The sequence below is a fragment of the Salvelinus alpinus genome, chromosome 24, assembly GCF_045679555.1.
Source record: "Salvelinus alpinus chromosome 24, SLU_Salpinus.1, whole genome shotgun sequence".
NCBI classification, from domain to species: Eukaryota; Metazoa; Chordata; class Actinopteri; order Salmoniformes; family Salmonidae; genus Salvelinus; species Salvelinus alpinus.
Window position 1 is genome coordinate 14,760,332 of NC_092109.1, and position 13,287 is coordinate 14,773,618.

The following is a 13,287-nucleotide window of genomic DNA, read 5'->3' on the forward strand; positions in this document are numbered from 1 at the left end:
GTGTCCCCTCGCGAAGCAGCTGCTCTCTATCCCCCTCCATCGCACGTCTTCCATCTCTTCTCTCCGTGTCTGCGCCACACACAGGACAAGTAGGCGCGCAATGGATTATGGTCATTGTTGTTAATTACAATCTGTTCTGTGCTAAACTATGTAGAATGTTGGCCTGTTGGACACTACAACTCCCTACTACATCCCACAGTTTGGGCTTGATCTGATTTGTCTCTAGAGAAACTGCGCTTTGTGCTCACAGAACTAAATGGAATTCAAATAATTGAACCGACATCAGTCAATTAGTTTTAAAAAAAAAGTTACTGACATTTCTGTTAATTGCAATTTTTGGGGTTGAAAAATTGACTAGGGACTAAAATGTGAGAACCCTAATAAAATAATACAATTATAAACCATTGCATGGTAGTTGTGTTTTTCAATAAAATTATTAGCAAACATCTCTGTCATGTGATTGGTGACATTTACCATTAAACCCAACCCATTGCAAAACACTATACACTGTGTGTGTGTTTGGGACATTTACTATTTGAAGAACATTGAAACCATTAGAACTGCTGTAGCCTAATGGTTTGCTTGTGCACCAGGAATGGTCTAACTAATCCAGACTTTTATTGAAGGGAATAAACCACACACATGGGCTGTTTCCCAGACACAGATTAAGCCTAAGAAAAGTACAAACTGAATTGCTTTCATGGAGGACCGGCTTGACTTGTGAGGATGACCACAATATTTATTTTCATCATGAGCAAAAGTTATTGGTTTTCTACCGAAAGTTGCAGAGAAAATGTTGTTATCCATTTAATAAACGCAAGACACCAGAAAATGTGATAAAAGAATGTGGCAGGAACAATGACATCTAGCTGGCAAAACATGGTACTTACACACTTATGGGGAAAATGCAAGCTGGGCTAATTCCTCTGAACAGGCGGGACATCACCATATTCACTAAGAATACATTACATAGTATGAATAAACAATACACCAAGCCATAGCGTCATACTACATTGGTGGGCTTGGTGTGGGGTCCGTGGGTGGCTTTTGGCCATTTTTGTTTTTTTATTCCTCATGTTTTATTCATTGTTCGGAATAAGTTTTGTCTAAATCAGATGTTAGGTACTATATTTATTGAATATTATATGAGTCCTATAAATGAAAATGGCCAATTTGGGTCAGTCAATTAGCTTAATTTCTCAGAAAATTAAATTTCAACAAAATAATGCTTGTACTTTTTTCAGGTGGAACAACCCATTAGGCTTTTGTAGTGTTGTTCATAAGAGTTCTGTGTCTGTTATAGCCACACAGAGCTGCAGGCTATTTCAGCCATGGGGATCATAAACTTCACATACTACTTCAAGCTTAAAAATCTAGTGAAATTATGGACATACTTAGGTTTATGAATGCATTCTGTTGGTCTGAAACCTCTCTAAACAGAGTAGGCCTGTATTTGGCGTAGCAAGGCTGTTAATTGTCCAGCACGCTTTTGTAGGCTATATGAAATTCTCTGACCATATAGCTGTGTTCTTGACGCTGGGCATGGAGTTAGCAGTTTGTGTGTGTGTGTGCTGTCAGCCCACAGGTCTGGCCGAAGGCAGATTGGGTACAGGGGAGTCCATGGAGGAGGGGATGGAATCACCTGGGGACCGAGAGGAGGAAGGAGGTGAGTTCATCTTTATAGCCATTAAAGCTAAACATGGTAAGGTTTACTCCTAGTATTTGTCTCTTGAGCTAGCCTAACATAAGACCATACTGTGAGACTGACTGATATCTACTGTTCCAGACACATTGAGAAACGAGGAGGTAGCTTCCAGACTGGGATCCTCCCCCGGAGCAGAGGCGGAGCTAAACGGAACCTATGAGGGCGCAGAGGTGGGGAACGGACAGCAGTGCCCCACCCCCCTGGTCTCCCAGGGCAACAAGTCTCAGGTGGTCACAGAGAATGGGATGTTGGAGACCGACCCACCTCACGGTTCCGTCACCGGGAGTAATGGATACATCCTCAGCAAGCAGCAGCAGGAGGGGGGGTCTACAACGGGGACAGGCTTGGTGGCTGCCCCACACAGGACTAGCTGGTTGCCCTCCGGCACCACAATGGTGGGACACACCACCACAACCTTCCTGTCCTCCGCAGCAGGGCATGCCCAAAGTCCTGGTGCACTAAGAACTGACAACCACCAGGCCGGCTCCCCGTCGGGACAGGGGGGCTCAGACTCAGAGACTAAAAATGGCACGTCCCCTAGCGACTCCCCCGCCCCCTCTCCACTGTCCATCGCCATACACCGAGCACGCAAGACCATGTCCAGGCCAGCGTCCAACCAGACACTAAAGGTAGCTAGTATTAGCCTAGTAAAGAGAGAGTCGATGAATGGTTCAGGTATTTGAGTGAGACACATGAGTGAAATTATATTAAAATATGAAGCATAGCTGCCTTTTGATTCACTAATATTTTCTTTATCGTCGTAGCTTCTAAACATGGCATTAACAGAACCAAACGGTGCAGACGAGGAGAGTCAGAATGGACCAGAGGAGGAGAAGACATCCCCCTCCCTGAACCAGCTACCTCAGAGCCAAAACGACGTGCCGGCTGCAGCCACAGCCAAGTCCCAGACAGGTCAGAGATACAGCACTGAGGCCTACAGTTGAGGGGAGAGGGTACAAGGCAAATGGCACACACAACAAAAATGTAATGGCAGTACTTTGCTTACTGGAGGCTATCTACTTATTTCAAGGCTGCAAAAGCCAGAGGAGTATGAATAAAAGCTGTGTGTACTGTGATGTAGCGTAAGAGGTTCATGGCTTCTTGAGCTCAAGTGGTTGCTCTTTTCCAGCAGCGTTGGCATCGAGGAAGAAGAAAAGGAAGATGGGAACATACAGTCTGGTCCCCAGGAAGAAAACCAAAGTGCTGAGGCAGCTGACAGTGGTGGAGATGTTTAGTCAACTTCAACAATCAACTCAAAGCACACAGGTTTCATCTCTCCTCCATAGACTATCTTAACTGTATTAGAATTTAATGGAAATTGGGAGGAAATGTATTAGAATTTGGATATTTGGCTGTCTGCATCATGTTGTAATATTTCTCTGCTCCCCCCCCCCAGCCTAAAGAGGTAGCACACGTCAACGGGGAAAGGATGGAGAATGAGTCAGAGGAGGAAGATTTGGAAGATGGAGAGGAATGGGAGGAAGAGGAGGAGCAGGGTGGAGAGGAAGGTGTTCCCACGGGCCAGGAGAAGAGTCGAACATCATACCTTGCCCTTCAGGTTGAAATCTTAGTTTGTCTGTCTGCACCCCAGTTGAGAACCTTGATAAAATGATGCTTCTATTACATTCATAGATATCACAGGTTTAGAACCACAAGTTAAGGTAGGAAATGCAATTAAATCATTTGCAAATGGCCAAACCTTTTTGACATTGTGTGATACTTGTCGGTTCAGGGAGAGGAGCCGGACTCTGAGGAATCAGCTGAAGAGGAAGAAGAGGAGAACGAGTCTGACTTGGTAAGATTACACAACTATTTTCCCTTCTTTGAGTCCGTTGATTAGAACGACATAAGTGAGTGTTTTTGTAAACCCAAACATTATCAAAGCACAATCTTGTCCTCAGTCATGCTGTTCCACCATCAGACTGAGGAGGGGTACATTGATTGTCATTGGAGAGAATACATCTCTCAAATGATCTGCTTACACACAGAGCTCGGAATCCAGCGTGAAGAAGAGATTGAAAAAGAAAGTAAAGGGAGACAACGCCTGGCTCCGGCCATCCAGGAAACGGAAAAGGAAGCCTAAGCCCAAGATTGAGGGACTCCCTGGTACAGTAACCCACCACTCTGCCTTATGAGGAACATTATGGAAACATCTGAAGAGATCTCCTACCTTTGACTTTCTGCTCCCTGTGCTAGCTAACTCTACATCCCTTTCCAGGCACAGGACCCCAGCCCCAGGGCCAGGCAGGCCTCAATAAGGAGTACACAGAGGTTCCCCTCCACTTACTCAACCTCACAGCCCAGGAGAAGCTGCTCTCCTCACTGCACACAGGTGAGTGAGGCCACAGAGGAGTAGGTGATGGGGGAATAAGAGGAAAGGGGTGTAGTTGTGAACTGAACTGCCTGTTGGTAAGATAATTCCTCTCTGAGATTTTCCCATCCGTAGACTACTTTTTAAAGTTTCTGAAGACTCCGAAATGGTCTTGGTTTTATGAAGCAAGGCCTCTGTCCTCCCTGACAGGTTCAGATGACTCATGAGAGCAGCACTGAGTGCCCCCTGGTGGTGATGTCTGTCATAGAAATACAAAATCTGATAATCAAGAGTCTAGAACTGTACCACTATTGTAGCTCTTGCAGTGTGTATCTTTATAAATGAATCTCTATAAACTCTTGGAAAGCGCATTAAACCTGTGTCTAGTAAGGGTCATATTTACATCTGTCGGATGAGCTGAGTGGATGGTCCTCTGTGCAGGAGTTTCTGGGGCTATGGGAAGTGTGGAGCCAGATATGGTGCAGGAGCTGCCCCTCTGCAGCTGTCGCATGGAGACGCCCAAGAGTCGGGAGATCCTCACGCTGGCCGACAGGAAGTGCATGGCCACGGAGAGCGTCGACCGACAGGTGAGCCTTGATGCTAGGCCTCATCATATTTTTGCACGTATCCCATTCCCTATGTCCACTTATCATATTCTCTCCCTATGTCTTTGGCTTCGTCCTGATTATCCACCCCTTTCTCCCTTTTCAGCCTTTGTTTCTCACTCATACGTACCTCTTTCCTTCTCCTCACAGCTGAGCCGGTGTCAGAGTGCGGTTCTAAAGCATGAGATGATGCGTCCCTCAAATTCTGTGCAGCTGCTGGTGCTGTGTGAGGACCACCGGGCCGGCATGGTCAAGCACCAGTGCTGCCCCGGCTGTGGCTTCTTCTGCAGAGCCGTGAGTACTGGGACCTCCCTGGAATGGGAATGGGCAAGCACTACATCTATTTCTGAGTGGAAAGGGTCTTCTAGTAAGCCAGGAAAAGCTCGTGGTCCTAATTATAGTCGTTAGGGGGGGGGGAAACACTGAACTAGCCAAGGCCTTTATATATTCTGTGATTATGGCCTACCAAAACGTTAAAACACTGGGATTCTTCAACGGCGGACACACTGACCTGGCTGTGTATGTTTGGGTTGTAGGGTACCTTCATGGAGTGCCAACCGGACATCAACATCTCCCACCGCTTCCACCGGGCCTGTGCCTCGGTACTGAAGGGCCAGACCTTCTGTCCACACTGTGGGGAGGAGGCCAGCAAGGCCAAGGAGGTAACCATCGCCAAGGCCGACACAACCTCCACCGTTCCCGCCACACGTGCTGCACAGGACCCTGCCACGCCCAGGACCGCGGAGGGCAGGGCAGACACCACAACTGGAGGGTAGGTTCACAGCACTGTTGGGAATAATGGGTGGGTGGGGCTTCCATTACAGTCAATAGCAGGTAAAGAAAGGAGCCGAATCACACGTTTTCATCAATACATCGTTTCCTCATATTATGTATTCATTTCAGTCTGGTATTTTCAACATTTATCACCCTTCTGTGTGTGTTCCAGTCCATTCTGTTTCTCTGTGGGAGGTGATCTTGGTGGCCGAGCAGACAGCTCTCTCTCCATCCCACCCGAGCACACACTGGACACCTCTTTCCCTGGGGGCTCCAGAACCGGAGTTCTGCCTCCTGCTGTGGGCATGGGGATCGGCATAGGAGTGGGTGCCGCCCCTAAAGAGACCTTGGAGAGCATCCTGCTGGCACTGGACACAGAGAAGTAAGACATTCTACAAAGACTTAGGGTTTGAGAGGTTAAAAAGTGCTGCTCTACTATGCAATTGTTTGATTGTCCTGATTAGTATTTCACTCTCTCACTACCACCCCCTCACCAGTCTCCTCTCACACTCTTAACCACTTTTAGTGTTACTAACAAGGTTTTGATCCGACCTTTTTATGCGAGTAGTCGATGCCGGATAAAAAATGGCACGACCCACCTGATGGAAACGGCACATTTGTCAGTGAACTTCCCAAATGTCGACAAAACAAATGACTCTAGACAAGGTGGGAACTTTTTGTCTTAAAAAAATAATTATGCGAGAAATAGTGGGGAAAGACTTCAAGCTGGTTGAGAGAATGCCAGGAGTGTGCAAAGCTGTCATGAAGGCAAAGGGTGGCCACTTTGTAGAATCTCAAATATAACATATATTTTTATTTGTTTAACACTTTTTTGGTTACTACATGATTCCATATGTGCTATTTCATAGTTTTGATGTCTTCACTATTATTCTACAATGTAGAAAATAGTAAAAAGAAAGAAAAACCCAAAAGTCCAAACTTTTGACTAGTACTGTAAGTATTCAAACCCTTTGCTATGAGACTTGAAATTGAGCTCAGATGCATCCTGTTTCCACTGATCATCCTTGAGATGTTTCTACAACTTGATTGGAGTCCACCTGTGGTAAATTCAATTGATTGGACATGATTTGGAAAGGCACACACCTGTCTATATAATGTCGCACAGTTGACAGTGCGTGTCAGAGGAGCAAAAACCAAGCCGTGAGGTTGAAGGAATTGTCCGTAGAGCTCCAGGATTGTGTCGAGGCACAGATCTGGGGAAGGGTACCAAAACATTTCTGCAGCATTGAAGGTCCCCAAGAACAAAGTGGCTTCCATCAATCTTAAATGGAAGAAGTTTGGAACCACCAAGGCTCTTCCCTAGAGCTGGCCGCACGGGAAAACTGAGCAATCAGCTGTCACACTGACAGAGCTCCAGAGTTTCTCTGCGGAGATGGGAGAACCTTCCAGAAGGACAACCATCTCTGCAGCACTCCACCAATCAGGCCTTTATGGTAGAGTGGCCAGATGGAAGCCACTCCTCAGTAAAATGCACATGACGGCCTGCTTGCAGTTTGCCAAATGGCACCTAAAGGACACAGCATGAGAAACAAGATTCTCTGGCCTAATGAAACCAAGATTCTTTGGCCTGAATGCTAAATGTCACATCTGGAGGAAACCTGGCACCATCCCTATGGTGAAGCAGAGTGGTGGCAGCATCATGCTATGGGGATGTTTTTCAGCGGCAAGGACTGGGAGACTAGTCAGGATCGAGGGAAAGATGAACAGAGCAAAGTACAGAGAGATCCTTGATGGAAACCTGCTCCACTGCGCTCATGACCTCAGACTGGGGTGAGGTTCACCTTCCAACAGGACAAAGAGACCGGACTTGAACTCGATCTAACATCTCTGGAGAGACCTAAAAACAGCTGTGCAGTGACGTTCCCCATCCAACCTGACAGAGCTTGAGAGGATCTGCAGAGAAGAATTGGATAAACTCTCAAATACAGGTGTGCTAAGCTTGTAGCTTCATACCCAAGAAGACTCAAGGCTGTAATCGCTGCCAAAGGTGCTTCAACAAAGTACACACTCAACAAAATACTTATGTAAATGTAATATTTCAGTTTTTCATTATCGGGTATTGTGTGTGTGTAGATTGATGAGGGAAAAAAACAATTTAATCAATTTTAGGACAAGGATGTAAAGTGGAAAAAGTCAAGGGGTCTGAATACTTTCTGAAGGCACAGTAAGAGAACGTTGAGGGTTCCTCAACTACCTTCCTGTGTGACATGTTCATGCACACGTTAAATTATTTCTGTTTTCTATCAATATTTTCCTGTTATTGTGAAGGTGTGTTCCTGTGACTGACTTCTTCCATGTGTCCTGCATCAGGCCCAAGAAGCTGCGGTTTCACCCCAAGCAGCTGTTTATCTCTGCTAAACAGGGAGAAATACAGAAGGTCTTGCTCATGTTGGGTGAGGGAGATTTTTTAAACTAAGATAGTAAACAATGTATAAACGTCATTATCTGGTCAGGTTTCTGTGAATAACAAATGTCCCTCTGTATCCCTGTTCACCAGTGGATGGGGTAGACCCTAACTTTAAGATGGAGAGCCAGAGCAGACGCACCCCCCTCCATGTAGCATCTGAGGCAGGCCACCAGGATATCTGTCACCTGCTGGTTCAGGTGAGGCTTGGCTATGGTTCCCACTGGGAGTGGATGAGGGAAAGGGTAGACGCTGCATTACACGGACATGCATCGAGACCAAGCTTTCCAGCATGAGTTCCACGGCATCGGTTGACTCGCCAGGCTATTACGTTGCACACGTGTTGACCTCTTCATAGTGGATCATTTTAATTGGACAGTCATCAAAATCTTATCATGGATCAATTTCGATAGTATTGAGTGGATCAGAGTAGATTGATCTAGTTGTTTCCCTCCCTCCCTACCAGTCTGGTGCTAACCTGGACATCTGCGATGAGGACCAGCGCACGCCCCTGATGGAGGCCTGTGAGAACAACCACCTGGAGGCGGTCTGCTACCTACTGAGGGCAGGAGCCATTGCCAGCCACAAGGTGGGTTCACACACCCTCTCTAACACCACAACGACACGCATACCTCATTCTCCGGGGAGACTTCATTAGTCTATATTTCCACGGGGGCAGTGGATGTCATGGTGCTGTATGTAACTCATGTGCCATTCTTTGGTAATAGTGTTTTGATAGCATGCAAGCCCTGTTAGTAGGCTATGTAGAGGGTTGTGTTGTATTACAGTGGTATGAATCTTATGACAGCAGCAATGTGTGTTGGACTCCCTTCTGTTCTCCAGGATGTGGAGGGGTTCACTTGTCTCCACCTAGCTGCTAAGATTGGCCATTATAACATCGTGGAGCATCTCCTCTCCACAGGACTCATAGACATCAACTGTCAGGTGAGTTCTGCTTTTTTCATTCATAAGCCAGTGATACACAAACTTGGTGAGCATAGCTGTAATTATTGCACAATGTTTAGTCCCTCAAGATGATTACAGCTTTGCATGGCTTGTGTTGGTTGTACCACTGAAGTCAATCAGAACCAGGAGTGCTTTCATGTTAATTCAGTTCTTGTTTTGCTCTGGCCTGTGTTTGTGTTGTGCCCTCACTAGTAGCCTTTCCGTAGGGGCCTGACTCCTCTCAGTGGGCGTGCTGCTCCCATCCGCTCCACATGGGCTCCTAATGGTTTCCTCTTACATTGCAGCTGCTGTGGAATGATCCGTTCTTTATCAGCATTAGTTAGGATTACAACCCCATTGGCTACCCTGCCGACGTGAAAGCCAATTTGTTTGTGTAAAGCTAGTTGTCGTTGACCTCCTATTCTGGCCATCTCTAAAACAGATGTTTCTCTGCCTCAAAAATGTATCTGATCTCAAGGATGTGTGGCAAGGATGCTCCAGCATTTCAAAAGGAGTTATCCTTCGTTCTTTTGAGTGCCACCATCAAAGGCACTCTGAGGCCATATGACTGTGGTACTGCAGAGTTTAAAAACCTGAGTATGGTATTTGATGTCTCTATTTGAAGTGCTTGACCTTGCTGCAGGTATTGATCCATTATGGCAGGAACGATGTCATGGCAGTCTTTGTCCTTGTGGTAATACATCTTCCTCAACCTCTTATAATATCTCTCGGAGAAGGTTAGTGACATCGCTCGTCGTTATATCCAGGACATTGAAGCAATCCCATGCTGTAGGGGCCCGGTGTTAAAGCTGTGATGTGTTACTCTCTCTAGGACGATGGCGGTTGGACGGCTATGATTTGGGCAACAGAGTATAAGCACCTAGAGCAGGTGAAGATGCTGCTCAATAAAGGGGCTGACATCAACATCAGGGACAAGGTCAGTAACTATGGTTAACCGAGGGTCTTCATGACCTCACACAAGCCGAACTGTTTTTGTTTCAATTACTTTGCTCAATCTCAAGGTTTTTTTTGTCTGACTTTTTTGTCGTCTATGACTTTGTCGTGAATTTGCTGACTGTTTGTTTGTAGGAGGAGAACATCTGTCTCCACTGGGCGGCCTTCTCTGGCAGTGTGGAGATTGCTGAGCTCCTCCTAGAGTCCAAGTGTGACCTCCATGCTGTCAACATCCACGGAGACTCCCCCCTGCACATCGCTGCACGGGAGAACAGGCTCGAATGTGTCACGTGAGTGGAGGTTGAGGGGAAATTACTCTGGTGATTCGGCAATAAGTAATAGAATCTCCATCTACAGCACTGTTGTGGCTGTAGCCTCCATTATTATAACCGAGGCTGTAGCCACATCAGGACTATTCCATCTAGTACAGTTAAGTGATGGTGTTGAAGGCTATGATCTGTGGCCCCTCAGGCTCTTTCTGTCTCGCGGGGCGGATGGCAACCTAAAGAACCGTGAGGGGGAGACGCCGCCAGACTGCTGCAGCCACAGTTCCAGGGTCTGGCTCACCCTGCAGACTAACAGGAGGGTGAAGGAGGCCAGCACCCAGGGGGAGAAGGTCCTTAACAGGTAGAATTCCTTGATCGCCGTCTCTCAAACTTTCATGCATTTCTCTCACACGTTTATCTTTCTGATGCTCTGTCTCTGATCACGCATGGTACCCTTTTCTACCCTTTCCTCTCTACTTGTGGCTACCTCTTTTTGACCGATTGTCAAGTATAATATAATATCCACTGGGACCTGAGCCTCCAACCTTTTGCTGACCAGTACATCTTTCACCACAGAGACATAGCCCGGGGGTATGAGGGAGTTCCAGTCCCCTGTGTCAACTCAGTGGACAGTGAGCCCTGTCCGGACAACTACAAATATGTCCCAGACAACTGTGTCACCTCCCCCATGAACATAGACAAGAACATCACACACTTACAGGTGGGTCATGGGACTGGATAGACCACGGGTCTCCAGCAACTCGCAGCCCACATGAGTAGCTCGCCAAACAATTCTGAAAGTACATGCAGTTTTCCACATTTTCCACAGCAAACTGTTATAAACAAATATCAACAACACCCAGCTACTATCTAATCAACGCAACATTATCCCATCCCTAGTTAGCCACTATTGGCATAAAAAGCCAAACCTAACACAATATCTGCCAATTTAATTTCCAGCACTATTGCCTGTCTGTCTGTGTGGTGCACGTGTTTGTCTATCACTCTGTGTAGCTAGTTGATGTGATAACCGTCTTGTGGGTTGACAGAAATACTTTCCACAAAACCTTCTCAATTAAAAGTTAACTGCAAAGTAGGCTTACCTGTCAAACGTACACTGCTCAAAAAAATAAAGGGAACACTAAAATAACACATCCTAGATCTGAATGAATGAACTATTCTTATTAAATACTTATTTCTTTACATAGCTGAATGTGCTGACAACAAAATCACACAAAAATGATCAATTTATCAACCCATGGAGGTCTGGATTTGGAGTCACACTCAAAATTAAAGTGGAAAACCACACTACAGGCTGATCCAACTTTGATGTAATGTCCTTAAAACAAGTCAAAATGAGGCTCAGTAGTGTGTGTGGCCTCCACGTGCCTGTATGACCTCCCTACAACGCCTGGGCATGCTCCTGATGAGGTGGCGGATGGTCTCCTGAGGGATCTCCTCCCAGACCTGGACTAAAGCATCCACCAACTCCTGGACAGTCTGTGGTGCAACGTGGCGTTGGTGGATGGAGCGAGACATGTTGTCCCAGATGTGCTCAATTGGATTCAGGTCTGGGGAACGGGCGGGCCAGTCCATAGCAACAATGCCTTCCTCTTGCAGGAACTGCTGACACACTCCAGCCACATGAGGTCTAGCATTGTCTTGCATTAGGAGGAACCCAGGGCCAACCGCACCAGCATATGGTCTCACAAGGGGTCTGAGGATCTCATCTCGGTAACTAATGGCAGTCAGGCTACCTCTGGCGAGCCCATGGAGGGCTGTGCGGCCCCCCCAAAGAAATGCCACCCCACACCATGACTGACCCACCGCCAAACCGGTCATGCTGGAGGATGTTGCAGGCAGCAGAACGTTCTCCACGGCGTCTCCAGACTGTCACGTCTGTCACATGTGCTCAGTGTGAACCTGCTTTCATCTGTGAAGAGCACAGGGCGCCAGTGGCGAATTTGCCAATCTTGGTGTTCTCTGGCAAATGCCAAACGTCCTGCACGGTCATTTTGCAGGGCTCTGGCAGTGCTCCTTCTGCTCCTTCTTGCACAAAGGCGGAGGTAGCGGTCCTGCTGCTGGGTTGTTGCCCTCCTACGGCCTCCTCCACGTCTCCTGATGTACTGGCCTGTCTCCTGGTAGCGCCTCCATGCTCTGGACACTACGCTGACAGACACAGCAAACCTTCTTGCCACAGCTCGCATTGATGTGCCATCCTGGATGAGCTGCACTACCTGAGCCACTTGTGTGGGTTGTAGACTCCGTCTCGTGCTACCACTAGAGTGAAAGCACCGCCAGCATTCAAAGGTGACCAAAACATCAGCCAGGAAGCATAGGAACTGAGAAGTGGTCTGTGGTCACCACCTGCAGAACCACTCCTTTATTGGGGGTGTCTTGCTAATTGCCTATAATTTCCACCTTTTGTCTATTCCATTTGCACAACAGCATGTGAAATTTATTGTCAATCAGTGTTGCTTCCTAAGTGGACAGTTTGATTTCACAGAAGTGTGATTGACTTGGAGTTACATTGTGTTGTTTAAGTGTTCCCTTTATTTTTTTGAGCAGTGTATATCATTTGTGAACTTTGCCATGAAATGAGTACAGCACCATCGCTAGATCGGCACATTCCTCACTAGATGCGCAATTTAAAGGGCCAAAGGCACAATTAAAGGGGAATTGCACTCAATGTGTTTTCATCTAAAATAAATTATCTTCTGATGTGATTTAAGCATTGACATGAACTCAACATCCAATTTCGTTGTTTCTTTATGAACAATTGTAATTTTAAGAATGGAAAAACTAAAATATTAAACAAGGAAAAATACCTTATAAATATAAAACATAATTTAGGGGAACAAAATCTGATTTTATAGGGGAGTTGTTTATGAACCATTATTTTACCAGGTATATTGACAGAAAACTCTTGTACATTAAGGCCCCGGGGAAGAGTTGCAGAGGAGAAGAGAAGAATGTGCCTGTTTGAAAGCTAGGGAAAAAATTGTAGCGCTCGACATGCTTCATTTAAAAAAAGTAGCTCTCATTCTAGAAAAGGTTGGAGACTCCTAGAATAGACCATCCTATAGTTGATCATACTTGATGACCTGAAAGATGAAATTACCATCTTTCTCTCTGCGATCCACAGTACTGTGTGTGTAAAGACGACTGCTCCTCAAGCAGCTGCATGTGTGGCCAGCTTAGCCTGCGCTGTTGGTATGACAAGGTAAGACCCAACACTTCAGTATCACTATTGTTGACAAAGTTGCTGGTCTCCTATGATCGTCATGTCTGTTCCATGACCT

General features: G+C 46.4%; 1 protein-coding gene across 5 annotated transcripts in view; it reads left to right on the plus strand.

The window, feature by feature from the left end:
* Positions 1-13,287, plus strand: part of LOC139552210 (histone-lysine N-methyltransferase EHMT1-like) — a 30,084-nt gene that overhangs the window by 12,725 nt on the left and 4,072 nt on the right. For 3 of the 5 annotated variants that reach the window (XM_071363713.1, XM_071363710.1, XM_071363712.1), the window contains exons 2-22: positions 1,579-1,666; positions 1,787-2,334; positions 2,470-2,617; positions 2,835-2,971; positions 3,102-3,263; positions 3,438-3,500; positions 3,694-3,811; positions 3,924-4,037; positions 4,458-4,603; positions 4,772-4,915; positions 5,158-5,393; positions 5,568-5,777; positions 7,727-7,809; positions 7,914-8,020; positions 8,287-8,409; positions 8,664-8,765; positions 9,598-9,702; positions 9,855-10,009; positions 10,191-10,346; positions 10,562-10,706; positions 13,131-13,208. In XM_071363713.1, the coding sequence (XP_071219814.1) occupies positions 1,579-1,666; positions 1,787-2,334; positions 2,470-2,617; positions 2,835-2,971; positions 3,102-3,263; positions 3,438-3,500; positions 3,694-3,811; positions 3,924-4,037; positions 4,458-4,603; positions 4,772-4,915; positions 5,158-5,393; positions 5,568-5,777; positions 7,727-7,809; positions 7,914-8,020; positions 8,287-8,409; positions 8,664-8,765; positions 9,598-9,702; positions 9,855-10,009; positions 10,191-10,346; positions 10,562-10,706; positions 13,131-13,208 (3,168 nt within the window). The remainder of the gene's footprint in view (positions 1-1,578; positions 1,667-1,786; positions 2,335-2,469; positions 2,618-2,834; positions 2,972-3,101; positions 3,264-3,437; positions 3,501-3,693; positions 3,812-3,923; positions 4,038-4,457; positions 4,604-4,771; positions 4,916-5,157; positions 5,394-5,567; positions 5,778-7,726; positions 7,810-7,913; positions 8,021-8,286; positions 8,410-8,663; positions 8,766-9,597; positions 9,703-9,854; positions 10,010-10,190; positions 10,347-10,561; positions 10,707-13,130; positions 13,209-13,287) is intronic. The other 2 variants (XM_071363714.1, XM_071363711.1) reach the window with 1 other exon arrangement.